General features: G+C 39.0%; 1 protein-coding gene across 2 annotated transcripts; it reads right to left on the bottom strand.

Annotated features, from left to right (window-relative positions):
• prdm2a (PR domain containing 2, with ZNF domain a) lies at nucleotides 1–22,286 on the bottom strand. Of its 2 annotated transcripts, none has more exons than XM_057828832.1 (4): nucleotides 22,071–22,286; nucleotides 9,552–9,604; nucleotides 3,269–7,499; nucleotides 1–1,430 (listed from the first exon to the last, which is right to left on the bottom strand). In XM_057828832.1, exon 3 carries the CDS (start codon nucleotides 7,439–7,441, stop codon nucleotides 3,311–3,313), a length of 4,131 nt encoding a protein of 1,376 aa, XP_057684815.1. In that variant the 5' UTR covers nucleotides 7,442–7,499; nucleotides 9,552–9,604; nucleotides 22,071–22,286; the 3' UTR covers nucleotides 1–1,430; nucleotides 3,269–3,310. The 2 variants fall into 2 exon arrangements, with proteins under 2 accessions (XP_057684815.1, XP_057684808.1); XM_057828825.1 differs by lacking the exon at nucleotides 22,071–22,286 and adding an exon at nucleotides 10,622–10,735.
• Nucleotides 22,287–27,998: the final 5,712 nt, after the last annotated feature.

The raw sequence follows: 27,998 nt of genomic DNA, 5'->3' as shown, positions 1-27,998 counted from the left end.
TACTTTACAATAACATTTGATATTTATTTTGACCACAAGCTTAGGGGAAAAAGTGCAAATCAAACATCTTCAGAATCATGTATTCTTTTAAATTAATAATAAATATACAGGACTTCATTTACATTTTGAAATGCTACACAAACGTTCACAGTCTGATAGCAGTCCCACGACCACTCTGTACACCCAACATTATATGTGGGAGGTACAAGAATTGCAGAGGCAATAAGTATATATGTACTTCTGTCCCCCTGAAAAAAAGGCGTTACTCGCTCACACATCTTAGTTCCCGCAAATTAAATATGTATTTGATAGATATAACATCATTACATAAGTACCCTGTTTAAACTAATAGCTTATGAAGCTCTTTCTGCAAATGAGATTAGTTGCAACTGTTTACAGTAATTTTCAGAATTAACCAAGTGGACATTGGTATTTTAGAATTCACATTATAACAATGTACATAATGAACAATTAAATGTTACACAGAGAGCAAGCCAAGATGAAGTGCTTGTAGTCTACAGTTGATACTTACAAAAAAATAAACCCAAACATATACAGTATTACTAGTATATGATATGATTGCATCTGAGTGCTGCTTTTGAAAATGACCATGACCTACCTTCATGAGTTTATCATATTGTAAGAGATGAACATCACTGGGTTTTTTAAGTAGTTTTTAGCACTACAGAAAACTGAAGAAACATTCCTTTCATTTCATTCCGCTTGTATACCGCAGGTATATTTAGTAGATGGTATGAGAGAAGTTCTTGAAACCATCAAATGAATACACAGAAAGTAGAGCAAATTAATTCACTCAAGATTTTCTATGGCAAGTCAACCCTGTTGAGCAATACATTCCCAATAATCACTTCTATTTCTGACACCAGTACTTGTATCCTGAACAACTTTGAAATGAAGCTTTAGGTAATACTTTTGGCTGCTGTTCAAGGATCTGCCAAAAGTTTTAAGGTTAATGGCAAGTCATAATCATTGTTTAAGGCCTAATTGCCTATTTAATACCACGCAACCGTAAAACAAGCAAAGGACATGCTGTAGAGAATTTAAACCCAAAAGGCAACATATTACCGATAAGGAGAAAGTAGTGCAAATCCATGCTGACAGTGATTGCCGCCTGCCATCCTTGCAGAGTAGCTCGCCAAGCGAGAAATGAGAGAAGCCTTTCAGCTTCAACGCTTCCCATTTCCTCGACAACACGTCGCTGTCAGATTAACTTCAAAGTGCAAATCCTGGCTGTTGACGGAAAGTTGATGAAATAGAGGACTGTACCAACCTCCAAACTTTGATACTGCATACTTGCAGAAGTAGTTCAGTTGTGTTCAACCAAGTTTTGTCCTCAATTCCTTCATTTCGTTGTTGTATAATGAATTTTGTCTTTGATGGCTGAAGAGGTGTCAAGGGTGTTTATCATCCTAAAAGTGACACATCATGTTAAAACATTTACTTTAATGACTTTAGCCTGAAATAAAACATATATTACTACACTCCATATTGTTTTTGTTTAAGAACACTAGAGAATAACAAGCTTCATCTGAGGAGAGTAAGTGCTCCGTGCCAGTGCTCAAATATGGGAAATATTCCCAGCCCAGGCATAGTTGGTAGAGTTGGCTTGGGCATAGCACGATTGAGTCATGTAATCAGATACTTAACTTTTTAAATCAAAAGAAAAATGTGACCATTGCATTTAACCCAACACAGTAATCATTAGACAGGAGGGGCAACATAACATATACAGTATAACTCCCAAAGACGAAACTTAAGGATTAACCTAATTTGCACCATGACATTAAGTTAATTTAGCAAAATGCGCCCTTTGCATTTAACTAGGGCTGCAGCTATCGATTATTTTAGTAGTCGATTAATCTATGAACTAGTTAGTTCGAATAATCGAGTAATCGGATAAGGAACATGAAAAATTAAAATACCTGCGCTGAGCCTCAAATGGTATTAAACATAAATAAATGAGGACCTGTGTACAACAAAAGAACAATTGGCTAACTTACATAACAAGAGTCCGCTAGCTTAAATGCTATAAAATGCTATTTTTCCCCCAATGCTCTTAATAAAATAGTTCACTCATATTCCCACCAAAAAAAAAACAAAAAAAAAAACGGCTAAATATACATATAAACTAAATTACGAATGCATTAAAAAACATTAGTCCAAACAAAAACAGCTTACGTTGGTCTTAACTTGGAGCAGTTGGATTCAGCCATGTGAAATGAGGCAGACCAGAGGGCAATGTATCCACCCTAATCAATAAACTAAATGTAAACACTTTCAAAATAAACCATTACAAAGCCACTTTGATTAAACGAATACTCGAGGCAACAAAATTTAATTCGAATATTCCATTACAAGGCCACTTTGATTAAACGAATACTCGAGGCAACAAAATTTAATTCGAATATTTTTTTTCTAATCAAATACTCGAGTTAATCGATTAATCGTTGCAGCACTACATTTAACCCTACACAGTAATCATTAGAACAAAAGGGCAACAAAACATATACTATATAACTCCCAAAGATGAAACTTCAGGATTAACTAAAAATGCACCAGGACATTTAGAAGTTAATTTGATGTTCTCTAAACATTTCCAACTGATCAATGTTTATTAACTTTCGCACAATGTACTGTACATCAACAAGGAGTTGAAAGACAATTAAAAATGTATGTTTTTGGTTTTATTTCCAAAAACATTCAGTCCTTCTCTGTTGGTGGTGCACTTGGTTTTGGCCCCCAATAAAACTAGTTATTATTATTACATTTCAATTTCATAGTATTAAACTCATTGCCATCTATTGACAAGGATAGACATCCAAATATTTTAAATTGGGAGGACTGGCTGTGAATGCTCATCTTCAGTGCCTTTTATGCCACACATTGTTAGTGGCAGCCAATTAGTTAAATGAGTGCAAAAGGGTTAAACCCTTGGGCAAGGCTGCCCAACATTCCTAGCAAAATGTCAAACCAAGACTCTTCTGAGCTGTAGTCAGACGTGTTATCCATTATGCAACTGCAAATTGACACTATTAATGCAAAAGGCCACTTTTACCAATTGAAATATGCAAAACGACAGAATTTACACAAAGTGAGTAAAGTTGCAGGTATTACACAAGTGCCGTATCATCAACTGCGAAAGGACCAAACGGGGCTGACACATGGTATGAAAGAACAGCCCCAGTGGAAGTGCAGAGACTCGTGAGGATAAGCGATACAGAAGATGAATGAATGTTATTTACATTACCTGAATGGTATGCAAGAAGGTCTTCACGCTAGAGCACTCTGCTCAAGAGCTTCCACTGGCAGTGGTTTCCTCTCGGCTCGGTGCATGCGTCTCGTTTTGTTGTGTCGACGGAATTTGTTTAATGCCATGATGCAGCCGTGTGTACTGGCGAAGAGGGCGGTTGAAAGAACGAACTACATGGAGTTCGTTTAAAGTGGAAATGTCCATTTTGGCATCTTCTAGCTTAGGCCTCTTACTAGAAATACTTTTTAGTAAAGGTGGTGAGTTGGGCCTTTTAACTGGCGTTGATGTCTGGAGTCTTGTCCTAGGTTGTGCTGAGATTCGTTGCTCGTTAATGTGGGGGAGCCCACTATGAATTTGTCCATTGTTTTCCTTTGTCACAGAGATCTCTTCCGATTTCCTTGTCCTCACTTCTCTAGGTTTTTTGGGACAGACTGCCATGTGTTTGGTTCGGCTGCGTTGCATTGTGAACTCCCTGCTGCAGTGAGGGCAAACAAATAACTCCTCCTGCACATGTGAAGGGGATATTTTATTTGACAAGGACTTGTTCCTCTGCGGCATGACCCTTTGGCCCAGTTTTCGTTTCCTTTTGTTCAGTAATTTCAACTGAATCTTGACAGAAGATGACTCTGTTGTAGATCCATTGGATTGGCTTGCTCTATTTGAGGCATTCGATTCATTTTCTGAATTGGTAAGAGACAGGACTCCGTTTTGTTTTTTTGCAAAGTGGCGTAGTGGGATGGGATTCTTCTTGGGCGTGTACCGCCTCTTATCACTGGCACTGGCACAAGCAAGGATGTGCTTGTGTAGTTCTGGCATGTTATCAAAGCTCTTTCCACACTTGGTGCACCGAATGGCCGTACTGAAAGTTTGTGGAATGTTATGGGTAGTGAAATTTGTGGCTGAGGCCAGCGATCCAGCGGGTGATCTGTTATGGTATGGAAAGGGCGGAGGCTTGAAGCTGGGGTAGTGCTGGTTAATGCCAAGACGTACGTCAGGAACTTTGAGTTTGCCTCCATCTGAGGCCATGATTTTAATGGTTGTAAACAATTCTTCAGCAGCCACATCCACTTCACTGTCTTCTTTTTTTACCTGTTTTTCAGAGACATCAGGCAATGAAGGCTCTCTGTCGACTTTTGTAGAATGGTTGTAATTCTGATGTCTGATTTTTCCCTTTTCTTCTTCAGTAAATGTACATTGCTGTGCAGGATGGAACTCCTCCTGATGCTGTTTCAGATTGCAAAGGTAGACAAAGTCTTTGGGGCAAGCGCTGCACATGTAAGTCTTGTCGACACCATGTAGGCTTGATCGATGGTCAAGCAAAGCAGTGGGCTTGTCAAAGAGCAGAACGCAGAACTCACATTTGTAGGGCCATTCTTCAGCATGGTCGCTGACATGATGGCCGAGTTCTTTCATTGAGTGGAACAGCACGTTGCAGACATTGCAGATAAAGTTCTTGGCGAAGGTCTGTTGCTCGGTGTCAGTTGGCGCAATGTTTTGCGGTTTTGTTTCTTCAGCCTTCTCAACAGGGTTTGAGTTGTCAGAAGTGATTTCTCCTGCTGAATCAGTACTGTCAGCAGGTTTCTTCTCATCTGCATTTGCAGACTTGTCTTCGAGGCTCTGCTTTGGTTCTTCAGTCTTGGCAGGACAATCTATCATCTGTGAGGTGCTTGATGATAAAGTATCTTTTTTGAGGCCTTGTTCTGATTCTTCAGCCTTAGTGGGACAATCTTTCATCACTGAGATGCTTGACGACAAATTATCTTCTTCGAGGCCTTGTTCTGGCTCGTCATTCTTGGCAGGTCTATCTGTCATTACTGATGTGCTTGAAGACAATGTAACAGACTCTTCAATAGAGGACATGAGATGGGTGGGGTCCACAGTCGCGGTATTGGGTAATGAGACAATCTGTTGCTGCTCTATGTGATTGACAAGCATCTGCGTGGATAGTGGTGGCTCTGTATTGTCGTGCATTGTTACAGCAGCGGGGATGTTCCCTGGAGAGTCAAGGGAAATTGTGCATTCTATCAGCACTGTGTTACTTGTGATGTTGCACGAGTTGATGAGGGGTTCGTTTAATGCAGCAGTGGTTGTGAATGGTATCTCAGGCATGTTATGGTCTTCATTTACTGGCGGGTTAAGGGAAATGTGATCCGTAAGAAACATGTGGCCAGGTAGATTCAACAAGGGATCGAGTGGATGTGCTAGTGTGACAATGTTTGCTGCATTTGTAGCTGCAAATGCAGGGGTTATATCACATTGTGAAGAATCAATGGCATTCTCTGCGCAAAGTAACAGTGGCTCAGGGGATATATTTGGAGCCAACACTTGGATTGGTTGGCTTGAGGGGCTAGGGATAGATAGAGGTGGGGCAAGAACCGTGATTAATGATGGCGTATTTGGTAGTACTGCGTTTGTAGTTGGTGGAGCAAATGTTATCGTGCATGGTGAAGCTGGTGGGAAACCAAGAGGTGTGTGGGTGGCAGGTGAAAATTTTTGAGGGCAGGAGGGAAGAGAAAGTCCATAAACAACTCCCTCTGTGACAGTGTCCACCATATTTGGACTAGTAACAATGGTGAGGTCTGAAACAAAAGGTGTCTCATGGTTTGCGAGACTAATATTTTGCTCTTCAACACTCAGGACTGCCGTCTCCTGCATGCACACATTTGAATTATCTTCTGAGGGCAAAAGTAAATTTGATGTCAGCTGGGATTCCTCAAGGTTCCTCTTTTGCAAACTTAAATCCAGCGCAGCATCATATGATGAATCAACTTCATTTCGTGTAATTGTATTGGACAGATCCAGTGGTTGCTGACTACAGCTTTTGTCAGCAGTTACAGGAGGCCAGCTCTCTGTTGAAACAGGAGCTGCCTGAGTTTCCTGAATCCTTCTGATTCCATTTCCTTTTTCAATGGCAAGCTGGTGCAGAATGGAGCTATACTGGGTGTCCATGTACCGTAAAGTAGCAGCATCACCATCTGTTTCTGCCATTGCCGTTTCCTCATCAGATGCGGTGATGTGGTGAGAACTTTGTGGGGATCCAGTTCTTCTTTTGAATCTTCCTGTTGCAGTAGATACAGAGGAGCAATCTGTTTGGCCATCTGTAAGCAGTGTGTCCTGCGTCTCTTGTATCTGATCCAATTTAGGGGACAGAAACACATCGGTTGAGTTTGATGCGACAAGTGAGGATCCTGTATTCTTAGGGAGTATATTTTCTATTAACGAAGCTACGATTTCTGAGGAAGAGGATGACACCACCACCTCAGATTCCAGTTCTGTTTGAATTTGGGGTAAAAGAGGAGGTACTGCTATTCTTCTCTTGGCAAGGGCTTGACCCAACAGTTCTTGGTTGCTCAGAATGGAATCAATGGTTAATCCCATGTTCAAATGGGTCGGATCCAGAATCAGGGTATCCAGTCCAATCAATGTTGAACAAGCAGCATGAACTTCAGCTGCTTCGTAGCCACTCACTGTGCTTGTTGACACAATTTTTCCATTCAAGTAGAAGCTGAGATTCTCAGAGAAACTGCTGGATACATCGAGCATGTAGTTTCCAGTACTTTCAACTTCATTCCCCACAACTTCTGTTTCAATCTCAGATCTATGATTTGACGCCGCAATAATAATCTGCTTAAGGTGTTCCTTCTGGGGTACGTCACTTTGTTCCACACGAGGAATTTGCAGACGCTTCTTGTGGACTGTACTCTCATGCTGCTGCTTGTTGGCATTTGTAGTGAATATCTTTTCACAGCAACTGCAAGGATGGTGCTCATACACCTGGTCATCAGGTGGCACTGTGCTACATGCAGGAGCATTCATGTTTTCATGATGTACATCTGACCTTAATGAAACTGTAGGCTCGATACTGTCACACTGCAGCTGATCAAAATCCAAACCAGGAGCTATTTTCCCCTTCTTGCTTGTGAATGTTTCTGGCACAATCACCATCAAAGAGTGGCTATGGATGTGTTCTTCCAAGGCCTGGTGGCTGGTAAAACACCTCTCACAGTGCTGACAGGCGAAAGACTCTGAGCCGCTGCTAACATCGCTATCAAGATGACTGTAATTGTCAGGCGTGTCAGGTTCCATACATTTGTCTTGACAAATGGTATCTTCTTCCTGCTGTAGATCCTCACCATCACCATATTCAGATAGCTGAGGGGTGTGCTCCATTTTCTCCAAACGTTTATCTCCAGTTCTCTGAATAGATTACCTGGAATAGTTGTCACACCTGTTGAATGAATAAACATGAGTTTAAAAACCATAAAATGTTAAATAGTAAAGTCATGTGAGAAAAGCACAGTGAAAAAAACTGCCAAGACTTGGAATGGTCCTTGTCATAAATAACAATGGTGCTTGTCATAAATAAGTAATAATTCAATTACGAATTTCAATAAGTGAGGGTTAAAAAAAAAAAAAAAAAAAAAAAAAGCACCGAGTCCAACTAGCAGAGGAGCTGTCGACACAACTCTACTTGTGTCCACGTTTTACAACTGTACATTGAGTGTTTTGATCTTATGAACAATGCACATTGAACAAGTCACTTGTTTGTGCAGTGGTGCAAGGCAATGCTGTCAAATGCTTCAGCACTCATTAAACTGTAATATTTAGTTTTTCATAATTTAATAATAATACATTTTCTTTCAAAGCAACTTTCAAAACTCAAGGTCACTACACCAGAAATACAAATTAAAATTGGCTAAAGCACAGACTTATAGGAAAATAAAAGTAAGAGGAAATTAAGAAGTCTTAACACAAAACAGAACAGAGGTCAAGATGGATATGATAGTTCGAACAGATTTGTTTGCACCTGGATTTGGAAAGTGGGAAAGAAGTTACATTGAGATCAGGGCTTAGAGAGTTCCAGATGTGAGAGGAAGGCAGAGTGGTTAAACACTCTGGAACCCTAGGTGACAAGATACGAAGGTGGAAAATGAAAGGTGGAGGGTAAAAGAGGAGGGGAGTGAGTGGGAGGAGTGTTAATAAGACGGTCACAATAGATAACATTTCGCCAGACACTGAAGAGCTTTGGAAGTGATAAGGAGGATCTTGTAATTGATTCTTTGTTTTACTGAAAGCCAATGGAGCTGACGGATGATGGGGGTAAAATGGTGTGTAGTTGGGATTGTTGTAATGAGGCTTGTGCTGCTGAGTTTCTGGAGGGATTTATTAGAGAGACCGATGAGCAGTGAATTGCAATAGTCAATCCGGGAGGTGAATAGACTGCAGACAAGAGTGGTGGCAATATCGGGTTTGAGGGAAGGGCGGAGACGAGAAATATTTTCAAGATGGCAGAAAACTGATCTGGTGATGTCGTTACTGGAAACGTAAGAACACAGTGCTGTCTAGGATGACAGGCAGGCTCTTAACCTGGGTCGAGGGAGAAATGGGTATTGTTAACGGAGATCGAGAAGTTATTGCAGTTAATGAGCATGGCGTTGCTGCTTAATAGTAAGATTTCTGATTTTGAGCTATTGAGAAGCAGGAAGTTTGAAGAGAGCCATGAATTGATGTCTTTTAAGAATAGGGGGAGAAAGGAAGGTGGACAATGGGAGGTTGGGTTTAAGGAAATGTAGAGCTGTGAACAGAGGTGTTATGGTTACAGAAAATGGAACCGAGGGGAAGAATGTAGATGATAAAGAGGAACGGCCCCACGACAGAGCCCAGGGGTAAATTGATTGTTTCATTTCCCAGAGGATAGCCAACGAAAACCTGACTTAAATCTGTCAAAACACCCACAATGGCGGAGCCCTTCTCATCTTTAAAATCCTCGAGGTTTTTTGATGAAGTCTGATGAAGCAGCTGGCAACCTTTGTCGGTTCTAGTAGTTTAACATCCATGATTCGACTTCAATTGTCCTTCTGTAGTTGCGCCAAATGTATGGTATTTAGTATTTATGTCAATTCTAACAAACCAATTTTCATGGAACACCAACAAAAAGCTAAGGATGCATTTGTGTCGGAGCACAAGAAAATTCATTAGTGTTGTCATAAGGGAAGAGCTAGTGGTTAGAGAATATGAACGCACCCCAAATGGCAATATCAGCACGACACGCCAGGTCGTAATGAAATATAATTAAAATAAAACCTTTTTTTTAATTTTTTTTATTTTAATGAGAAAATATGAAAGTTGTTTGACCCCAAAAAATCCATAAATAAGCCTCACAGCTATAAAAGCCGCACAGTTCAGTGGGAGAGAAAGCAGTAGCAGCTTATTGCCTGAAAATTACAGGATTTATGCATAAATATAACAAAACAGTCAATATATAACTACCTCGACTTACCATTTTAACTTGGTCCCAAAGCATAGGTATGTCCTAAACGAAGATCTTTCTTACTGTTAAAAGAAGACATAGATGAAGAAAAATATTAATATGTGACCATGTACCTAAGTAATGGCACAAAGCACAGTCGCAATTGGCTGTTTATGTCATCATCTATTGATTTTGCTGTTGTCATCACAAGCTTTGTTTGTCTAAAATGATGCAACAATTGCACTCATCAAACACATAAAACACTAAATACTTGCTATTGAGATACATTTTATGTTTGCCTTTTTTCACAAAAGATGTTTTTAATATTACTTTAAAAAGAGGTAACAATTAACTGGAATTGAGAAAATGTACTAGATTTGGGGGGGGGGGGGGGGGTGGCAGGCAGTGAGGCTATAAAGACATTGACATTTTGTTTCAAATACACATGGTGTACACTGCAAGAGGGCCTGAGACGTACAATATTGTAAACAGTTAAAAGTCACATTATGGAAAATTGAGAAGTGAAAGAAATGACCAAGACAAAGGTGTCTATTTAATCCCCAAAACAGGTGTAATAATATATAACACTCTTTAATTTGTGTGCAATTCGGGTGCATTCGTTACTAAATGTAATAACAAATTGTGGAGTGCTTTTATGAAATAAAATAATTCCAAGCCATATTTGCAGTAGTGGTGCGTTCAAGAACCTCTCGCCTCACTTGGCTTGATGACGCTGGGCGTTCTTGCACCATTGCTGGTTGCTCACAAGACACGTCTCGTTTCCAGCTATGACGACAGAGGCTGCTCAATAGCAAACGGATTTTACTCACCGATTCCTCAATAAATTAGCGTTATCTTCAAAATACAAGACCTTCAACGCAATTGCTACGACTCAGCGATGCGTTGTCAGCTGTAAAAATATGCATTGCCAAGTACTATCACACAGGCTACTGTATTATATAGTATTCAGCTAGCTACGATTAGCCCAAGAACCTTGGCCAAAAGCTACATTTCAGATATCACAATTAGACACGAACTTAATATTACCCTTGTCTGCAAAGAACAATTCATTGTTATATATATATATATGAATTACGTACTTGATTTGCGACCACATTGTCGTTCAGAAGTTTCATATCCTTGTTTTGCAGGTTGTAAACAGCTGGGTGTTCTCCAGAGGACCAGCAAAATACGTATGTTTCGATTGGGTGAGAAAGGATCATGTCAAATTTGAACCAATCGGGGATCTGTTTGCTTGCGTGCAGGAAGAAAAGACAACGTCGCAAAAGGCAGCTCTTTTTGCCAATGTTCAAGTTTTGAAAATATAGTGTAATCCATGTCAAGAATTAACACTACATTTATGGGTATTATTATTTTTCTCTTAAGTGAATGTACAATTGCCAATCTTATTGCAGGTAACACATTTGACCTGTAGATGGAGCAATAATACAGTACTATATTAGTTATGGTATCGCTGACTGCGTTTTGGTAACATTACAAACTTTCTAAATATTTGTGATGAATATTATACCGGGTGATTGTAAGGTAGTTTCCACTTTCAAAGTAACTAAAATGTTTTTTTTTGTTGTTGTTTTGTTTTTGTTTTTTTCTTTTTTTCCCTATAATTTTTGTTGTTCTATTATTGTATAATTTTTTTTTTTTTTTTTTTTTTTTTTTTTTAAACCTGTCCTGTTCAGCTGTTTGACACAGAGAATGGAAGTCTAAGTGCCCGGATTCTGAACAGTTTTAATGTTTCACATGGAGAGTCTGACATACTCCCATTGTGATCCTTCAAAATACCTTTTTATTATGACAAAGCAGCGAACAGGAAGGGATTATGGGGGGACAGAAGAAAAGAAATACAAGAGAAGAAAGAAAAGAAACACATACACAAACAACAACAAGAAATACATTGAGCATCTAAACTAGTTACTAATATGCTGGTGCTATCGTCAGCGAGATGTATTTCCGGTTTACACCATGTGGGGGCCAATTGGCCAGTGAAAGAGGAGAATGGGGGTAGGGGTGTCTATAAGACTATAAGCTAAGTGACTGAAAGGGGTAGAGTGTACTCAAATCAGTTCTGTGATCTAGAACCCAGTAATCGTGTGAATCTCTTATGAGTGTAAGCCCGTTGGCGACCAACCCTACGCCGCCGCATCGCCAATCCCGGCACCGGAACCCCCAACCCGAGCATGCCCTACCACATCCAGCAGCACGCAAGCCCCACCGGGTGCGCGACAGCCACGCAGACGGGTGGAGAAACCGCGCGAGCGCCAACCCAGGGCCATTCTATAGAAAAGTGGTGCCAGCATATTCCAAAAGTGTTTAAAATATGATGTCGAGAACCCGTCGGGCCCCGGTGCGCGACCTATTGGCATGTCCTTTACGGCATTCCATAATTCAGCGAGGGTAAGTGGGGTATCTAGCAATTGTTGGCTTTCTAAAGTTATTTGGGGGATGTCAAGATTATTAACGAATAGGTCAATGTCTTCATTATGATCGTTTGTCCCCGAGTATAAGTTTTTGTAGTAGCTATAGAAAGTTTCGTTAATTTTTTCTGGTGATTGTGTTATTATGCCGGCTGAATCTTGTATTGTTGTAATTAATGTTTTTTCTTTGTTACGTTCGAGTTGGTTTGCTAAATATTTCCCGGATTTGTTATTACGCTCAAAATTGGTATATCGTAGTTGTTGTAACAGAAACTGAGTTTTTTTAGACAGAATACTATTGAGCCGTTCTTTGGCGCTGAAAAGTTCTTTTGTGGTATTGTCTGTGGGATTATTGGCGAATTCCTCCGTCAGTTGTTTGATTTTCATTTCTAATTCGTTTTCCAACTTCTGTTCTTGTTTTTTTTTATATGATGAATATGAGATAATCTTGCCTCGAATTACGCATTTTCCTGTTTCCCAGAGCAATGACGGTGAGATGTTTGGGGAATCGTTAAGTTCCATAAAGTCTTTCCATTCTTTCTTAACGAATGTATCAAATGCTGGGTCATCTAATAAGGAATCATTACAGCGCCAGGTTGCGTGGGGTATCGTGCGGGAGTCAGTTTTAAGGGCTAAAGAAATTGGTGCATGATCACTGATGATTATTGGATGTATTCTTGGCGAAATATTATTAATAGCGGAATTATTCGCTAGAAAAAAATCGATTCTTGAACACGAAATATGGGCTAGGGATTGAAAGGTATATTCCCTTTTTGTTAAATGTTTTGCTCTCCAGACGTCACTTAAGCCAAAATCGTCCATATATTTCCTAATGGTTCTTGCAGTTTGTGACTGTTTAGTGAGTTTATAATTGGAGCTATCTATACTTGGATCAAGTGTAGTGTTAAAGTCCCCTCCTATAATAATTGTTGAGTTCACTGACATGTCACTCAGTTTACCAAAGATATTGTGGAAGAACTGTGTATCCTCGTTGTTTGGGGCATATATGTTCACTAATGTGAACAGTTTATTACTTATGGTAGCTTGTACTATTATGAATCTACCTTCCGGGTCTGCAATTGCACTATTTAATGCGTATGAGATCCTTTTATTTATTAATATTGATACTCCTCTTTGTCTGCTGTTATAGCTGGCTGAATACATCAAGTTAAAATTTGAGTGTTTAAGATATTTCTCTTCGGATTTGGCTAGATGTGATTCTTGCATGAAGAAGAGGTCTGCCTTTAATTTGGTGATGTATTCCATAATTTTAGTTCTCTTTGCCTGCGATCGGAAGCCATTCACATTAAATGAAACAAAATTTATATATGTCATATGCGGATATTTCTAAGTATCTTAAGGAAAGTAATGATCTCAGGATGTGTGTTATAATATTTGGTCCTGAGTGTCATCAACCATTCACATTCATTAGAAGCCATACGAGTATGTAATAAATCAAATTCTAATAGAAATGAATGCAATTTTTTGTAAACCGCTTGGCATAATTCACACGACATTAAGACGTTGTTAGAAGGATTAAATACATGGGTAGCATCATCACTAAACATTACAATTTTAAAGCGTGTACTTAGTGTGTGTTTGAAAACAGCGGTGTGGAAAAGGTGAGACAAATAACCCAGAAAAAGAAAAGATATGAGCGCCAGTACAGAAATGTGTAGTGTAAGACATGCGTGACTCTTAAAGACTAAGTGATTATCATGCAACCCTGATATTTTTTTTTCCTTTGTGGGCAGTTCTGCTCTACCCATCCATCATAAGGAAGAAACATCAAAGGCGAATACGATAAATTGATGCCTTTCATCTCACCAGAGAACCTTGTGACGTCAGTTGAAGTTTGAAGAGAACTCGAGAAGGTGGTGGCAAATGCTAGGGCTCATGTTAAATTTGAAATAAAATGTAATGATCTCAGCCACACCACCGATTCTTATCATGGAGTACTGGTGCCACCTATCGAAGGCAGGCGCTTTCTGGTTTCACATGAAAGAATCATGAACAAATACAAATTAAATGTAAAACATGAAAATAGTTACAAAATATTTTAATCTGTCTTAATATTAATTTGCAACAACAACAAAATTAATCAAGTAAAATGAAATACATATCCAGAATTCTGTACAGTGCTTTACTCAGTGGTGGAAGAAATGTGAACAGGCCCTTCCAGTACAGTGCTTTACTCAGTGGTGGAAGAAATGTGAACATGAACAGGCCCTGGGTGCGATGAGCATAAATACGACTGCCTGAATGGATCATCCGACCTAGTGGACGATTATTCGCGGGTCCCTCAAGACAACCGGTGTTCTGCCAAAATCTGCTACATCAGCGAAACGTGCTACAGTAATCGAATTTGACATCCAAAGTACTACCTTGCGCTCTAAACTTGTTTTGTTTAGATGCATACAGGAATAACGTACTTAAAAAATGCCTGCAGAAAATACTTAAATGTAGTTATATCAAATAAGGATGGTTTAAATTCGCGACGTGACTAATGTGGTCAACTGCTTCAAAGCTAGCACAAAAAAACACAATGGTTAAAAGTATTAGAGGGTAATACATGCAAAAAGTATCTTTGAGGCAAAGATACTTTTTGCATGTATTACCCTCTTCAGACATTTCTTTAGTACGTTATGCCTGTATGCATCTAAACAAAACATTTAGAGCGCATGGTAGTACTTTGGGTGTCAAATTCGACTAATGTAACACATTTCGCCGATGTAGCAGATTTTGGCAGAGCACTGGGCCCCTTAGGCTAGGTTCATAATGCAGGTCTTAATGCACGAATCCAATTTGTTCGTGTTTTTCCAACTCGAGTGAGGCATTAACTTGACGGTCTGAATGTGAGAAGTCGCATAGAAGTGGACCATTTCAAATCCGATCTGGGTCACTTTTGTATGTGGTTTAAATTTGATCTGGGCCACATTTTTCCATAATGCGGCGGTGGTCTTAACTGTCAAGTCTCCCAAATCGGAATTCATGCAGCAATTACGTCAGCAAAGAGCGACAGCAGCATGCAAGATGACAGCGATGTAGCTGTTCATCAGCGTTAGCACCTAGCGTGAACTCTGCTTTTACTACGCAGGAAGCGGGCTTGACCACCGTCATAAAAAACAGTGAAGAAAAGGATAAGCCTGATATTGTTTGATTTCTTACTGTGCGCCAATTGAGCAATATTTCAGTAGTGTGTACATGGCCGAGTCGGGGCAAACATATGCACGTCACGAACGCATAGTGCGTAGTGATTTGTTTTGATGCTTCTGCACATGCGGGTCGGTTTGCTCAGCGCATCTCGGACTGCGAATTAGTGCACATGCGCAATACTTGAACAGGCAGTCAGAACGGGCACGCCCAAAAAACTGATTTGACAAAAAAATCGGAATTGTGCATTAAGACCTGCAGTATGAACTTAGCCTTAGAGGCCTGAGTGTGGTCGCACCTCACTAGGGCTAGGTTCCTATTACAGGTCTTAATGCACAAATCCATTTTTTTCGTGTTTTTCAGACTCGAGTCAGGCATTAATTTGATGGTCTGAACGGGACAGGTCGCATAAAAGTGGACCATTTCAAATCCGATCCAGGTCACTTTCGTATGTGGTTAAAATCCAATCTGGGCCACATTTTTCCAGAATTTGGCAGCAATCTGAACTGTCAAGTCCCCCAAATCGGAATTCATGCAGAAATTACGTTAGCAAAGAGCGAGAAGCACGGAAGATGGCGGCGTTGGAACTGTAGATATGCGTTAGCGCCTAGCTTAAACTTGGATTTTTGGAAAGAGGCGGGTATCACAACAGTCATAGAAAAATAAAATGGGGGTGAGTAAGCCTGAGAATGCTCGGTGTTCTTTTGTGCTCCAAATAAGCAATATTTCCAGATTGCTTACACGGCCGAGAGTCTGGGCAAACTGTCCGTACATGTGTGCATCATGCACGCACAGTGCGTGCATGCTATCAGTCCATATAAACTTTGAATATCAGACACAATACAGATTATTTATGTCTGTTATTTGTGTCCTGTTTTTGGTAATCAAAATATGATTACCCTAGAATAACGTTGAGCCAGCATTTGTTATGATGGTCCTTCACATGTGGGTCAGTGTGAACAACGCATCTCGGACTGCGAATTAGTGTGCATGCGTGATACTTGAACAGGCTCAATGGACAAAGGCAGTCAGAACGGGCACGCTAAAATAACAGATATGACAAAAAAAATCAGAAATGTGCATTACGACCTGCAGTATGAACCTAGCCTAAGTTCCGCCCCTGTTATAACTGTATTTTAAGTACACTTCATTTGTACTTAATTTTTAAGTACACTTTTAAGACATACATTTAATCAGTGAAGTCTTGGTTTTCAAACAGATAGATGCAACTATTGATTCACTTTAATTTTTAATACATTTTAAACATTCCCCCCCCCCCCCCCCCCCACACACACACACATTTTAATACGTATATTCAGTAGTTCTAATGTTAATATTTTAACATTCTAAAATCAAAGTTTTTTTGAAGATGTACTAGGTATAACAAGTTGGACAACCAGTGCTATGATAAATTTTATCATATTCATTTCTTGTAAGAAATAAAGTAATAATCATTGTAGGCTACTGTACTTCAAAATAGGGGGTTAATTTTCAATCACCTTGAATAGAGGGAGGTGGGTGGTTGGTTTGGGCTTTAAATCTCAGCTTCTTATTCACTGTACGAAGTTTGCATGTTTTCCCTGTGGCTTTTATGCATTTTTTCAGGGTACAAAGATTTACTACCACATTCCAAAAACATGAACGTTACGTTCATTGAAGACACAATTATCCGTAGGTGTGACTAAATGCCCCACACCTGTATTATGGTTCTTTCCTCTAGTCATTCAAATCTGTGCTTCACAGTCAGCAGTTCTACCATTTGTATTCCGAACTATGTATATACTCTCTACGCTTTGTTTATGTTTTCTTCTGGTACATCGGCTTCCTTATACATTAAAACAAACATCCATTTTAGGTTTATTGAATACTCTTAAATTATCTGCTCGTGTGAGTGTGACAAGTTGTCTAAATGTGGTGTGAAAGTGACAGGTGACCAGTTCACTGTTGTTTCCCATGTCTTGTGCTGAGTTGGCCTCTACTGTACCCACCCGCAATTTTATGTGGACAAAATGGATGTGTAGAAATACATATACTGTATTGTAATTATTGGTAGTTGTTTTGAAGTTCTTTATTTATTTCTCAGCTCGGACAGCTGACAGATTTATTATTTACATTCTTGTCCCACAAACCCATGTTTTCACTGACAATACACAAGCCTGTCACTCACACAAACTTCAAACCTACACTTGATGGAAAGTTGCCCTCTGGTTTCACTGGCAACATATTTACGCCCGCTGTAGCCATGTCAGCATAAATGACATCTTTGAAATCGTGTGTGGGAGTCTACTATGTGTACATATGTGACATTGTGTGCCACGTGGGTGGTGTTCTTATGGTACACAAAAGCTTGTGACTCCTATTGTCAATGGTGGGATGTAGCAAAGTCTAAATATTTTGCATGAGTAATTACGTAGGCTAGCAGAGAAACTGTAAATAGAGAAAAGTAGTTTGAACCAGTCATTGGTCATCTTGAATATTGGCATTAGCATTTTTTGTTACTCAGGAGTCTGTGCACAAGGTTAGTAATCAAGCCTTCGGAACATGTTTTGGTAGAGATAAGATAGGATGTTGTTGATGTTGGCAAGAAAATGTACAGATTTTATTGTCTTATGTGAAACTCTAGTATGACAACTTTGAACCTGTTGTGTATTAAACTACCATTTATATTTAATGGGAATTGCAGCTCTGATGTTGCGATGAGAAAGAGACTTTCAGGTTCAACAAACATGTCATCATAGAAGGTGAAAAACAATCTGGATGCCTGAAGTTTATTAGATGGAACATTTGAATGTATAGCAATTGTAAATATGGATTGTAAAAAGGAAAGATATATGTGGTACCCATGTTCCCTCTAAGCTGCACGCGTGTGCAATCACGCACTACTTGAACATACTCTGCGCACAAGAAATTCTATGTTGCTTACAAAATAAAATTCAACATAAACGCAATGTGACGCTCCTATTGGTGCGTTCGATACGACAACGCGACGCTTCCGTTGATGGTGAAAAGAGAGCTTGACTCCTGTGCTAATTTACTGAAGCCAATCTTTGCAGGCGCTACAGTATGAATTAATATCTAATTTTAGAATGGATATATATATATATGGAGGTAGATTTGTGTCTTTATTATTCAATCAAAAAAAAAAGTTGCTTCAATCAAAAAAAAAAAAAAAGTTGCTTCAATCAAAATATTTATTTTCAAACAAAGAAAAAGTCACTTCAATAAAAACAAATTGTTTGAATGCAAAAATAAATTTGAAACTCAAAAAATGTATTTAGAACCTATTTTTCTTTGAAATTTTTGTTTTTATTCAAGTCAAGTTTTTTTTTGATTGAAACAACTATTTTGATTGACGTAATGTAGTTTTGCGTTTGGGCATCATTTTGGCTAAGACATTTGTGTCTTTATTATTCAATCAAAAAAAAAGTTGCTTCAAACAAAAAAGTATACATTTTCAAAAGAAAAATCAATTCAATCAAAAATTTAAAAAATTCAATCGTAGAAAAAAAGTTTTTGAATGTGAAAAATTATTTGAGACTCAGAAATTCGCATTTGAACACTTAATTTTTCATTGAAATTGTTTTCTTTGATTGAACCAACCCTGTTTGTGTTTGAGCCATATTATGAGTAGGACGTTTGTGTGACATTTGAAATATTCTTTTTTTTTTATTGGACTCGAGCAGAGTCCAGTGGCTGGATGGAGCCCTGGTGGCCATTATTCTTGCTTCATGCTTTTTTGCCATTGACGTAGTCACCTCCCACTTAAACATGTCGGAAGTAGCGTTGAAGTTGGATCTTTGTGTCAAAATGCTTCAATTGAAAAAAAGTGCCTTAAAAACTTTTTCCACTTCAAAAAAAAAAGTGTGTCCAAAACTTTTTCCACTTTAAAAAAAAAAATAGTTCAAACTTATTGCTTTTCAAAAAAATTGACACTTTAATATATATATATATATATATATATATATATATATATATAATATATTTGAAATAAAAGATTTTCAAAAAATATATATATTTTTGCAACTGATTATTTTCTTTGATTAAAAATAGTTTTTTTGATTGAAGCAACTTTTATTGGGATTGAATGATTTAGACACAAATGTCCTACCTATAAGTCAAATACAAAAAGGATTGCTTCAATCAAAGAAAACAATTTCAATGAAAAATTAAGTGTTTAAATGCGAATTTCTGAGACCCAAATTATTTTTCACATTCAAAAACTTTTTTTCTACAATAGATTTTTTTTTTTTTTTGATTGAAGTGTTTTTTCTTTTGAAAATATATATTTTTTTGTTTGAAGCAAATTATTTTTTGATTGAATAATAAAGACACAAATGTCTTAGCCAAAATGTGGTCCAAACGCAAAACTACATTACGTCAATCAAAAAGTTGTTTCAATTAAAAAAAAAAAAAAATTAAATGACTTAAATCAAAACAAAAAATTCAATCAAAGAAAAATAGGTTCCAAATACATTTTTTTTTGAGTTTCAAATTTAGTTTTGCATTCAAACACATTTTTTTTATTGAAGTGACTTTTTCTTTGATTGAATAATGAAGACACAAATCTACCTCCATAGATATAATCTAGTTAATTTGACCAACCGATCACCTTAGAAAATAAAAGGATCACCATAAGAGCTTTGCCTTTTCCAAAGGGGCCGCTAGACTAGATCAAAACTCTCACAATTCGCTGTCACTCATTCTGGCCCGCCCTCAAGTTACCAACATTGCAAAACACATGGGAACAGGAAATACAACAAAATAAAAGCGTAACAGAAATGTATGGTGAATTACAAAATAAATACGTTTGGAAGACAGAAATTAGGTTTCAGTTTTTTACACTCCCACCAAAGTTATGCATACTAGTATCAACAAACAAATGAATAATTTTCAAAAATGAAATAACCATAATTCAGTAAGCTTTCGAACGTTCCAATACAAGAATTAGCTTTTGTACAGGATGCTCCACAACAGAAGGCTTACTAGTGCGTTGCCCTTTGTAATTCAGTCTTTTATCACCAAAGGGTATTTTCACTTTCCCTATAAGTCCATCCTTGTTCCAAGTTTGCTTTCAAATAATGTTTTGAACAAAATATCTATTCTTGAATTTCCGACCAACAAGCTTATTTTAAGATTATATAGACTAACTTTTTGCTCAAAATAAGTCTGTTAAGAAAAATATCTAGCTGAAAATAAGCTTATTTCAGGATATCTAAGTGAGTAAAATTTGGCTGATAATTTCAAGTATTTCTAGTAGTTTTACACTGAAAACAAGGGAATTTAACTCGTATTAAGAAGGTTTGTTTTTGCAGTGTAGCTGCAATAGGAATCTTGGTTTTCTTTATTGTCTGAACAGTTTTAATGTGTGAGTTTGTTGTACTGTACTCCCATTGTGGTTGTTCATTATGTTTTGTTTATGAAGTCATCAATGCCACAACTGGACCTTACCCAGGTCAAAGCAGGATTCTTCCTATGGTTAAACTCTCACATATTACATAGTACACATCTCATGAACAACGAGATTTTTGTTGAAAATAGCTGCTGTAGTTTCATTTTTTGATAAGCCATGTAATTGGCTATGATCCAGGGTTTTGAACAGGCATGTGTACCCAAGGGTACACATCTGATGTTGCTCACCGTGGCCTACAGTGTGCTCAGTGAGCTTGTGTCTCATACATGACAAAAATGCAAACTCAAAACACCCCCTCAACTCCACTCAAAGCCATTCCAAATTGTGATGCAATAGTAACACAATCAGTATAAAACCACAAAGCAAGCAGAACAGCACAATTATATTAGAATGTCTCAATTGATTCAAGGGTTCGGCAAAGTTGTCGACATAGTGGTGTGTGGCAGTTGTATATACAGTAAGTGTTTTGAAATGTGTTTGCTCCATGTGCTGCTTGCAAACATCCACACACTTACTGAAATATAATTTGGAAGCTTGGTAATGAAGAGCAGCCTTCTCGGGTAAAAATAAACGTCGGTGTCATCTTTATGACCTACAGATCATTTTTGTCCACAGACTGAGCTGCTATAGAAGATGTACCCACTAGGTGGGTTACAACACCCTAGTCTTCCATTCTTGGCAATAGATCTGCTGCAGGGGGTAGCTGGGTGAGCATTACTCAGGATTATAATGCATTAATATCTCCTTAAAACCGTTTTTATGAACAGTTTTATGTTGAATGATGCAATGTGGCAATGCCACCACTACGGCAATGACGTCATCACTATGCCTCTATGTCTATATCAGTGACTTCTTCTGCACAGGTGTGGAGCGCTGGGCGGATACAGTTTTCAACCGCACACACCGTTTACGATGTAGATTACCGCAGAGTAGCATGTTGTATTGTTTTTGTTTTGTTTGAAAGTTTGAAGGACGCCAAGTTCACATTTTTATTTGCTATTTGCAATCAGGACATGATGGACTGAATAACCATTATTAGCTTGACCAGACTATTTGACAATTTTGAGACCACGGATTTACTTTCGGCCACATCATTTTATCAGATCCTGCAAACTGACATCAACCCATGGTGAGTGCGCGTTAAAATTACTTACCAGTGTATGATTGAAACCTGTCAGAACACACTTTATGCTGTTTGCCAGCAAGGAGATGAACAGCAACATTTGTAACGGGTGTTTGTCCAATTGCAAACAAAAACATTTCTTTGCTCGAGTTGGAAAGTACTCTTCATAAAACTGTTAAATTCATTAGAGCAATACAAAAACTCAAAATTTATCAACAGTACCTTGCCATTGCAAGGCTTCGAGCAGGATTTTTTCAGAAAGAAGTGGCCTCTGAGCTTTTAGGCCTTGTTCAGTCTTGCAGCCGAAATCATATTTTTAGTCCATCCAGATTTAAACTGGATGGCTCTTTTGTAGTGTGAACAGTCACAAAGCACAGAAATCCGATATTTGCGATACGGATTGAAACCACATACAGGAGGTAGTTTCGTACCTGATATGCGCAACATGCTTTTCAGTCCAAACAGCTCAGATGGGTTTTGACTGTCCTTGACGTCACTTTATGCTGAATGACGCCTTCCTTGCCCAGCAGCCAGGGCCTTAGAAAGAGGGTTACGACATTGCCATAAGGATCCATTATACGATTTTACTTCTGGGTTATGGAGTCTCGTGTAGTTCCAAACATGACTTCGACGAGGGCGGACCACATTCATACAAATGGCTGGCTGTAAAGTATATTCGGAGGTAAGTTGATGAAAAAAACTATCCCTTTTGAATTTTCAACAGTCTTTATTCTATCGGAGGTGCTTTATGATGTATATGTTGAGCTTTATTTGTAGATGCGTGGCGTAATTATACATATATTTTATCTTGGTTGATGAAGGATTTTCTGCTACTTTTTAAGCTGAGTCTGCTAACTAGGACTGTATCGCCAGGGATAAATTCATTGTCCCTTCCTCTTTTAAATTGTTAACTCTTTCAGAGACCCTTTTTCACGTACACATTCATCTGTATTTGTGAGTATTAGTAGACGACCGGCTTTGACGTGCTAATTAGCTCAATTTTGTAAGCGTTGAAGTAAGGTATCCCCCTCATGAAAGAGTACCAAGTACGCCCTGTATTCTTTACACCAAAATGTTTGACATTATTATATTTTAGAGATCTGTATAAATTGAAAGGTGATTTCAACAAATAATAGACACAAAATTATAATAAAAACTAATTTTATATATATATATATACATACATATATATATATGTTATCCGGGCTCTCCCTTAGAGAGGGTGAGAAGCTCGGTCATCCGGGAGGGACTCGGCGTCGAGCCGCTACTCCTCCGCGTTGAGAGGAGCCAGCTGAGGTGGCTCGGGCATCTGGTTCGGATGCCTCCTGGACGGCTCCCCGGAGAGGTATTCCGGGAATGTCCTACCGGCGGGAGGCCCCGGGGCCAACTCAGGATACGCTGGAGAGACTATGTCTCTCGGCTGGCCTGGGAAAATCTTGGGATCCCGCTGGAAGAGATGGATTAAGTGGCTGGGGAGAGGGAAGTCTGGGCTTCCCTGGTAAAGCTGCTGCCCCCGCGATTCAACCCCGGCGCAAGCGGAAGGTGATGGATGGACGGATAGACGGACATCATGCTGCTGGTGGTGCCTGCTGATGGTGACTGCTGGCTTTGGGCACTAAGCCCATTTTTAAATAGCAACAAACAAACAAAAATGCTTTTTTTTGGTCATGTTTTGACGACTGACCATTGCCATCCATTTTTTCTGCTGCTCTTGGTCCTTGGGGAAACCATGCTGCACAACCAACCATCACAGGCCGCTGATCTATAAAATGTTAGGTGTAAACAATGAACCATGACACCAATTTCACCAATTGTTCAATAACTATTGTGATTTTCTTTATCAAAGGTAATAAGTTGTTATTGTTATACATTACACCATATTGAGGAAAATCATAAAATGTTGTTCCTGTCTTCCAAAATGAAAAATGCCTCTAAAGAGGTACAGGTTTGCTTTTGCTAAAATTAGAGGCTATATTCAAAATTTAGTTGTTATGCAGGAAATATTTGTTAAATGTCATTTGTTTGTGTTTCAGGTCAAACTAAGTCTATAAAAAATAGTGGAAAATAGTATTTAAAAGTTGTGACCACAAACCCAAACTTTTTGGGAAACAAGTGTTTTTATATGTCAATGTGACAAAGTTGGAACTACCACTTAGAATTAGGGAACAAAATATTTTATACATGGCGTCATCTTTAATATATTACCACAGGTAGGTGAATCAAGGAAATCTGGACATTCTCTGGAAAAACAGTATTCTAGTTATGAAAGAAAGAAAAACCTAATTTTCCATGCTCATGCTAACAGAAACATGATACGTTCACTCCACAACATGCATGGGAAAGTTCCCTTCTGCGTTAGTTTACATAGTTTTCAGTTGTCGCCTGACCACTCCAAATGTAAAACAAGCACTTTCATATACACTCACCGGCCACTTTATTAGGTACACCATGCTAGTAACGGGTTGGACCCCCTTTTGCCTTCCGAACTGCCTCAATTCTTCGTGGCATAGATTCAACAAGGTGCTGGAAGCATTCCTCAGAGAGTTTGGTCCATATTGACATGATGGCATCACACAGTTGGTGCAGATTTGTCGGCTGCACATCCATGATGCGAATCTCTCGTTCCACCACATCCCAAAGATGCTCTATTGGATTGAGATCTGGTGACTTTGGAGGCCATTTGAGTGCAGTGAACTCATTGTCATGTTCAAGAAACCAGTCTGAGATGATTCCAGCTTTATGACATGGCACATTATTCTGCTGAAAGTAGCCATCAGAAATTGGGTACATTGTGGTCATTAAGGAGATGGACATGGTCAGCAACAATACTCAGGTAGGCTGTGGCGTTCCACCGATGCTCAGTTGGTACCAAGTGCCCAAAGAGTGCCAAGAAAATATTCCCCACACCATTACATCACCACCACCAGCCTGAACCATTGATACAAGGCAGGATGGATCCATGCTTTCATGTTGTTGACGCCGAATTCTGACCCTACCATCCGAATGTCGCAGCAGAAATCGAGACTCATCAGACCAGGCAACGTTTTTCCAGTCTTCTATTGTCCAATTTCGATGAGCTTGTGCAAATTGTAGCCTCAGTTTCCTGTTCTTAGCTAAAAGGAGTGGCGCCCGGCGAGGTCTTCTGCTGCTGTAGCCCATCTGCCTCAAAGTTCGACATACTGTGCATTCAGAGATGCTCTTCTACCTACTTTGGTTGTAACGGGTGGTTATTTGAGTCACTGTTGCCTTTCTATCAGCTCGAACCAGTCTGGCCATTCTCCTCTGGCATCAACAAGGCATTTCCGCCCATAGAACTGCCGCTCACTGGATATTTTTTCTTTTTCGGACCGTTCTCTGTAAACCCTAGAGATGGTTGTGCGTGAAAATCCCAGTAGATCAGCAGTTTCTGAAATACTCAGACCAGCCCTTCTGGCACCAACAACCATGCCACGTTCAAAGTCACTCAAATCACCTTTCTTCCCCATACTGATGCTCGGTTTGAACTGCAGGAGATTGTCTGAAAACATGTCTACATGCCTAAATGCACTGAGTTGCCGCCATGTGATTGGCTGATTAGAAATTAAGTGTTAACGAGCAGTTGGACAGGTGTACCTAATAAAGTGACCGGTGAGTGTATGTCATAATGCAATGATATAATCAAACAAGTACTTAGATACGTGATTTTATCCATTTTTCCCTTAAATGTCGCAATTACCGCTGTCAGTTCCATTGCAAACCACGACAGCGCTGCTTGTGCTCGGAACTACTCACGCCCTACATGAACCACGTGACCACCCGCTGCGAGAACAAAGAGTGTCGTAACTCTCTTTATATGGCTCTGCCAGCAACCTATCAAGTGTGTCAATAATGTGGCCCGGTGATTTTGACAGTTGGTAAACATGGTGTGAACAGTCAGTCCTAAAAATCAGATTTGAGGAGGAATCCGGTTGGAATCAGATATGGCTCCAGTATATACACAGCCTAAAGGAGTCAGTAGGTTGCAACAAAAATTGAGTCTAGAAGAGGCATGGAATAGGACATCCTCAGAAAATAAGATACTAAATAATAATAGCAACACCTGTTGTAAATGGTCATTTTAGAGAATGACATTTTTAGAGAAATACTGAACATTTGAACGCACATTAAAAAGTTTAAGAAGGCCAAATTGAATTAACCTGTGAAGGCTATAGTGTATTTCAGGGTTCATCTTGAACTTTTTCTGGAACACCCAATTGCCCAAACTTTCTGGAAGTGCTGCTGTTTGTTTAAGTTAAAAATCAATTATAATAGCCAGGTTTCTGTGAGAATCTATTTAATATTCCCAAAGTCAACAACAGATTAAACGAAAACAGAAGCGATCAAGCACCGGATTGCATATGATGTGGGAGCAGACTGAATACAATGAAACATTCAACCGTATAAAGGCAGACAAAGAAGGTTTACACGGATGTACTCTATGTGCTCAAGCACAAAACAGGAAACAATAAGGATGTGTCACAAAAGGAAGCAGAGCAAACAAAGCTTTATCTGACAGGACAACATGCCATGACATCTTACTGCTACGCGGAGAAAGCCAGATGTGAAGGAAAACATGTTAATGCAAATGTGTGTGAGCACAAAGGCGATGTGTACATCACAGAAACAAAGACTTCTGTATGCATGTTTCCACAATGATGACAACACTGGAAAACTCACAAGGCTCAATGCACACAAAGCTCACTAAGCGTGCAGTACATTTCACAGTACAGCACAAACCATATAGGCGCTCTCTACATTCCAAACATGCACCATTCTCTCGCCTTCACTTACAGGGTCAGGTTCACACGATGCAAGCATATTTCCTTGTGGCCTCATATGCTCACTAACCACCTCTGGGCTTGGGCCTTTTAGGGGCCTCTTCATTTCCACCCAGTATTCATAATTGAGTGGTGAGTGATATTTTCATCAAGACACTAAAAAGGTAAGTTTACATGCCAGGACAACCAAATGGCTCTGAATGTGCTCAACAGTGATTGGCCAGTCTTAAGTTTAGTCTGTTATGTGAAAGGGCGCATCAAAATCTTGCAACTGTAAAATGTGTATTTGTTACTATTAGTTATGTGAGACACAAGGCAAGACACAATTTACAAGACATTGATATGCCCAGTAATTCAGAACATCTCTGTGCTGCCAGTGGACGGGAGCATCAGTATTGTAGTGCATCCTGGGACTTGTTTATCAGCAAATTGGTGAATTGAAATTTTGACTCTTGTCAAAATGGTCAAGTCTACTAGACCAAACTTACTCTCTGTAATCACCTGAAACATACCAGCGACCGTTAGTCTCAAACTGTCCAGTAGTTGTGACACAATTTAACATCGAAAGTGTGCCCGCCTCATCGTACGACAATGCACTCCCCGACCAGTTTTCATCCATTTATCCATGACATTTGGGTTTTTAGTTCTCTTCTAGTCTGTACTGTAAAAAATGACAACTATACGTATGGACAGAAGTGCCATCCCATACAAAAAGTGCAAATGCACATACTGTAAGTGCGCATTTTCTACCATCAAATCTAAATAAGACACATCAATTCTCCGTGTGGACTAAGCAACAATTGGACTTTTGAGAGGATGTTTGTTTATTCACACATTTCGTCCCCTTCCACATGAGATAAAACGTGAACACACAGAGAAAGTAGTGCTTTTTCCCCTCTCGTAGGCAGGCAAAACTAGTCGGATATAAACATATCTGTACTATATGGCTGTGTACTACTATAAACTCACTTGGAATATGGCATGTACTGCACCGTGAGGAGAGGTGACAAATGCCTTCATCGTCGGCTTCGGTCTTACTGTGATCATGTATTTTGTACATGATTGTCATAAAACAACAAAGTGCATTTAAATCCATTAAATCAGGATTAAAAATGCTGTTGTTTTCTCCAACGTATTCCTCAACCTACCAATCGTCCAAGTAGGTCAGTGCATCTAGCTTCATGTTGGTTATTACTCAGATTTATAGAAATTGTTTATGGTAAAAAAATATATACAATGGGGCAAATAAGTATTTAGTCAACCACCAATTGTGCAAGTTCTCCTACTTGAAAAGATTAGAGAGGCCTGTAATTGTCAACCTGGTTAAACCTCAACCACGAGAGACAGGATGTGGGGAAAAAAAAAACAGAAAATGACATTGTTTGATTTTTAAAGAATTTATTTCCAAATTAGAGTGGAAAATAAGTATTTGGTCACCTACAAACAAGCAAGGTTTCTGGCTGTCAAAGAGGTCTAACTTCTTCTAACGATGTCTAATGAGGCTGCACTCGTTACCTGAATTAATGGCACCTGTTTTAACTCATTATCGATATAAAAGACACC

Source organism: Corythoichthys intestinalis, chromosome 2 (assembly GCF_030265065.1).
Source record: "Corythoichthys intestinalis isolate RoL2023-P3 chromosome 2, ASM3026506v1, whole genome shotgun sequence".
Taxonomy (NCBI): Eukaryota; Metazoa; Chordata; class Actinopteri; order Syngnathiformes; family Syngnathidae; genus Corythoichthys; species Corythoichthys intestinalis.
This window is presented reverse-complemented; position numbering and strand designations above follow the sequence as displayed.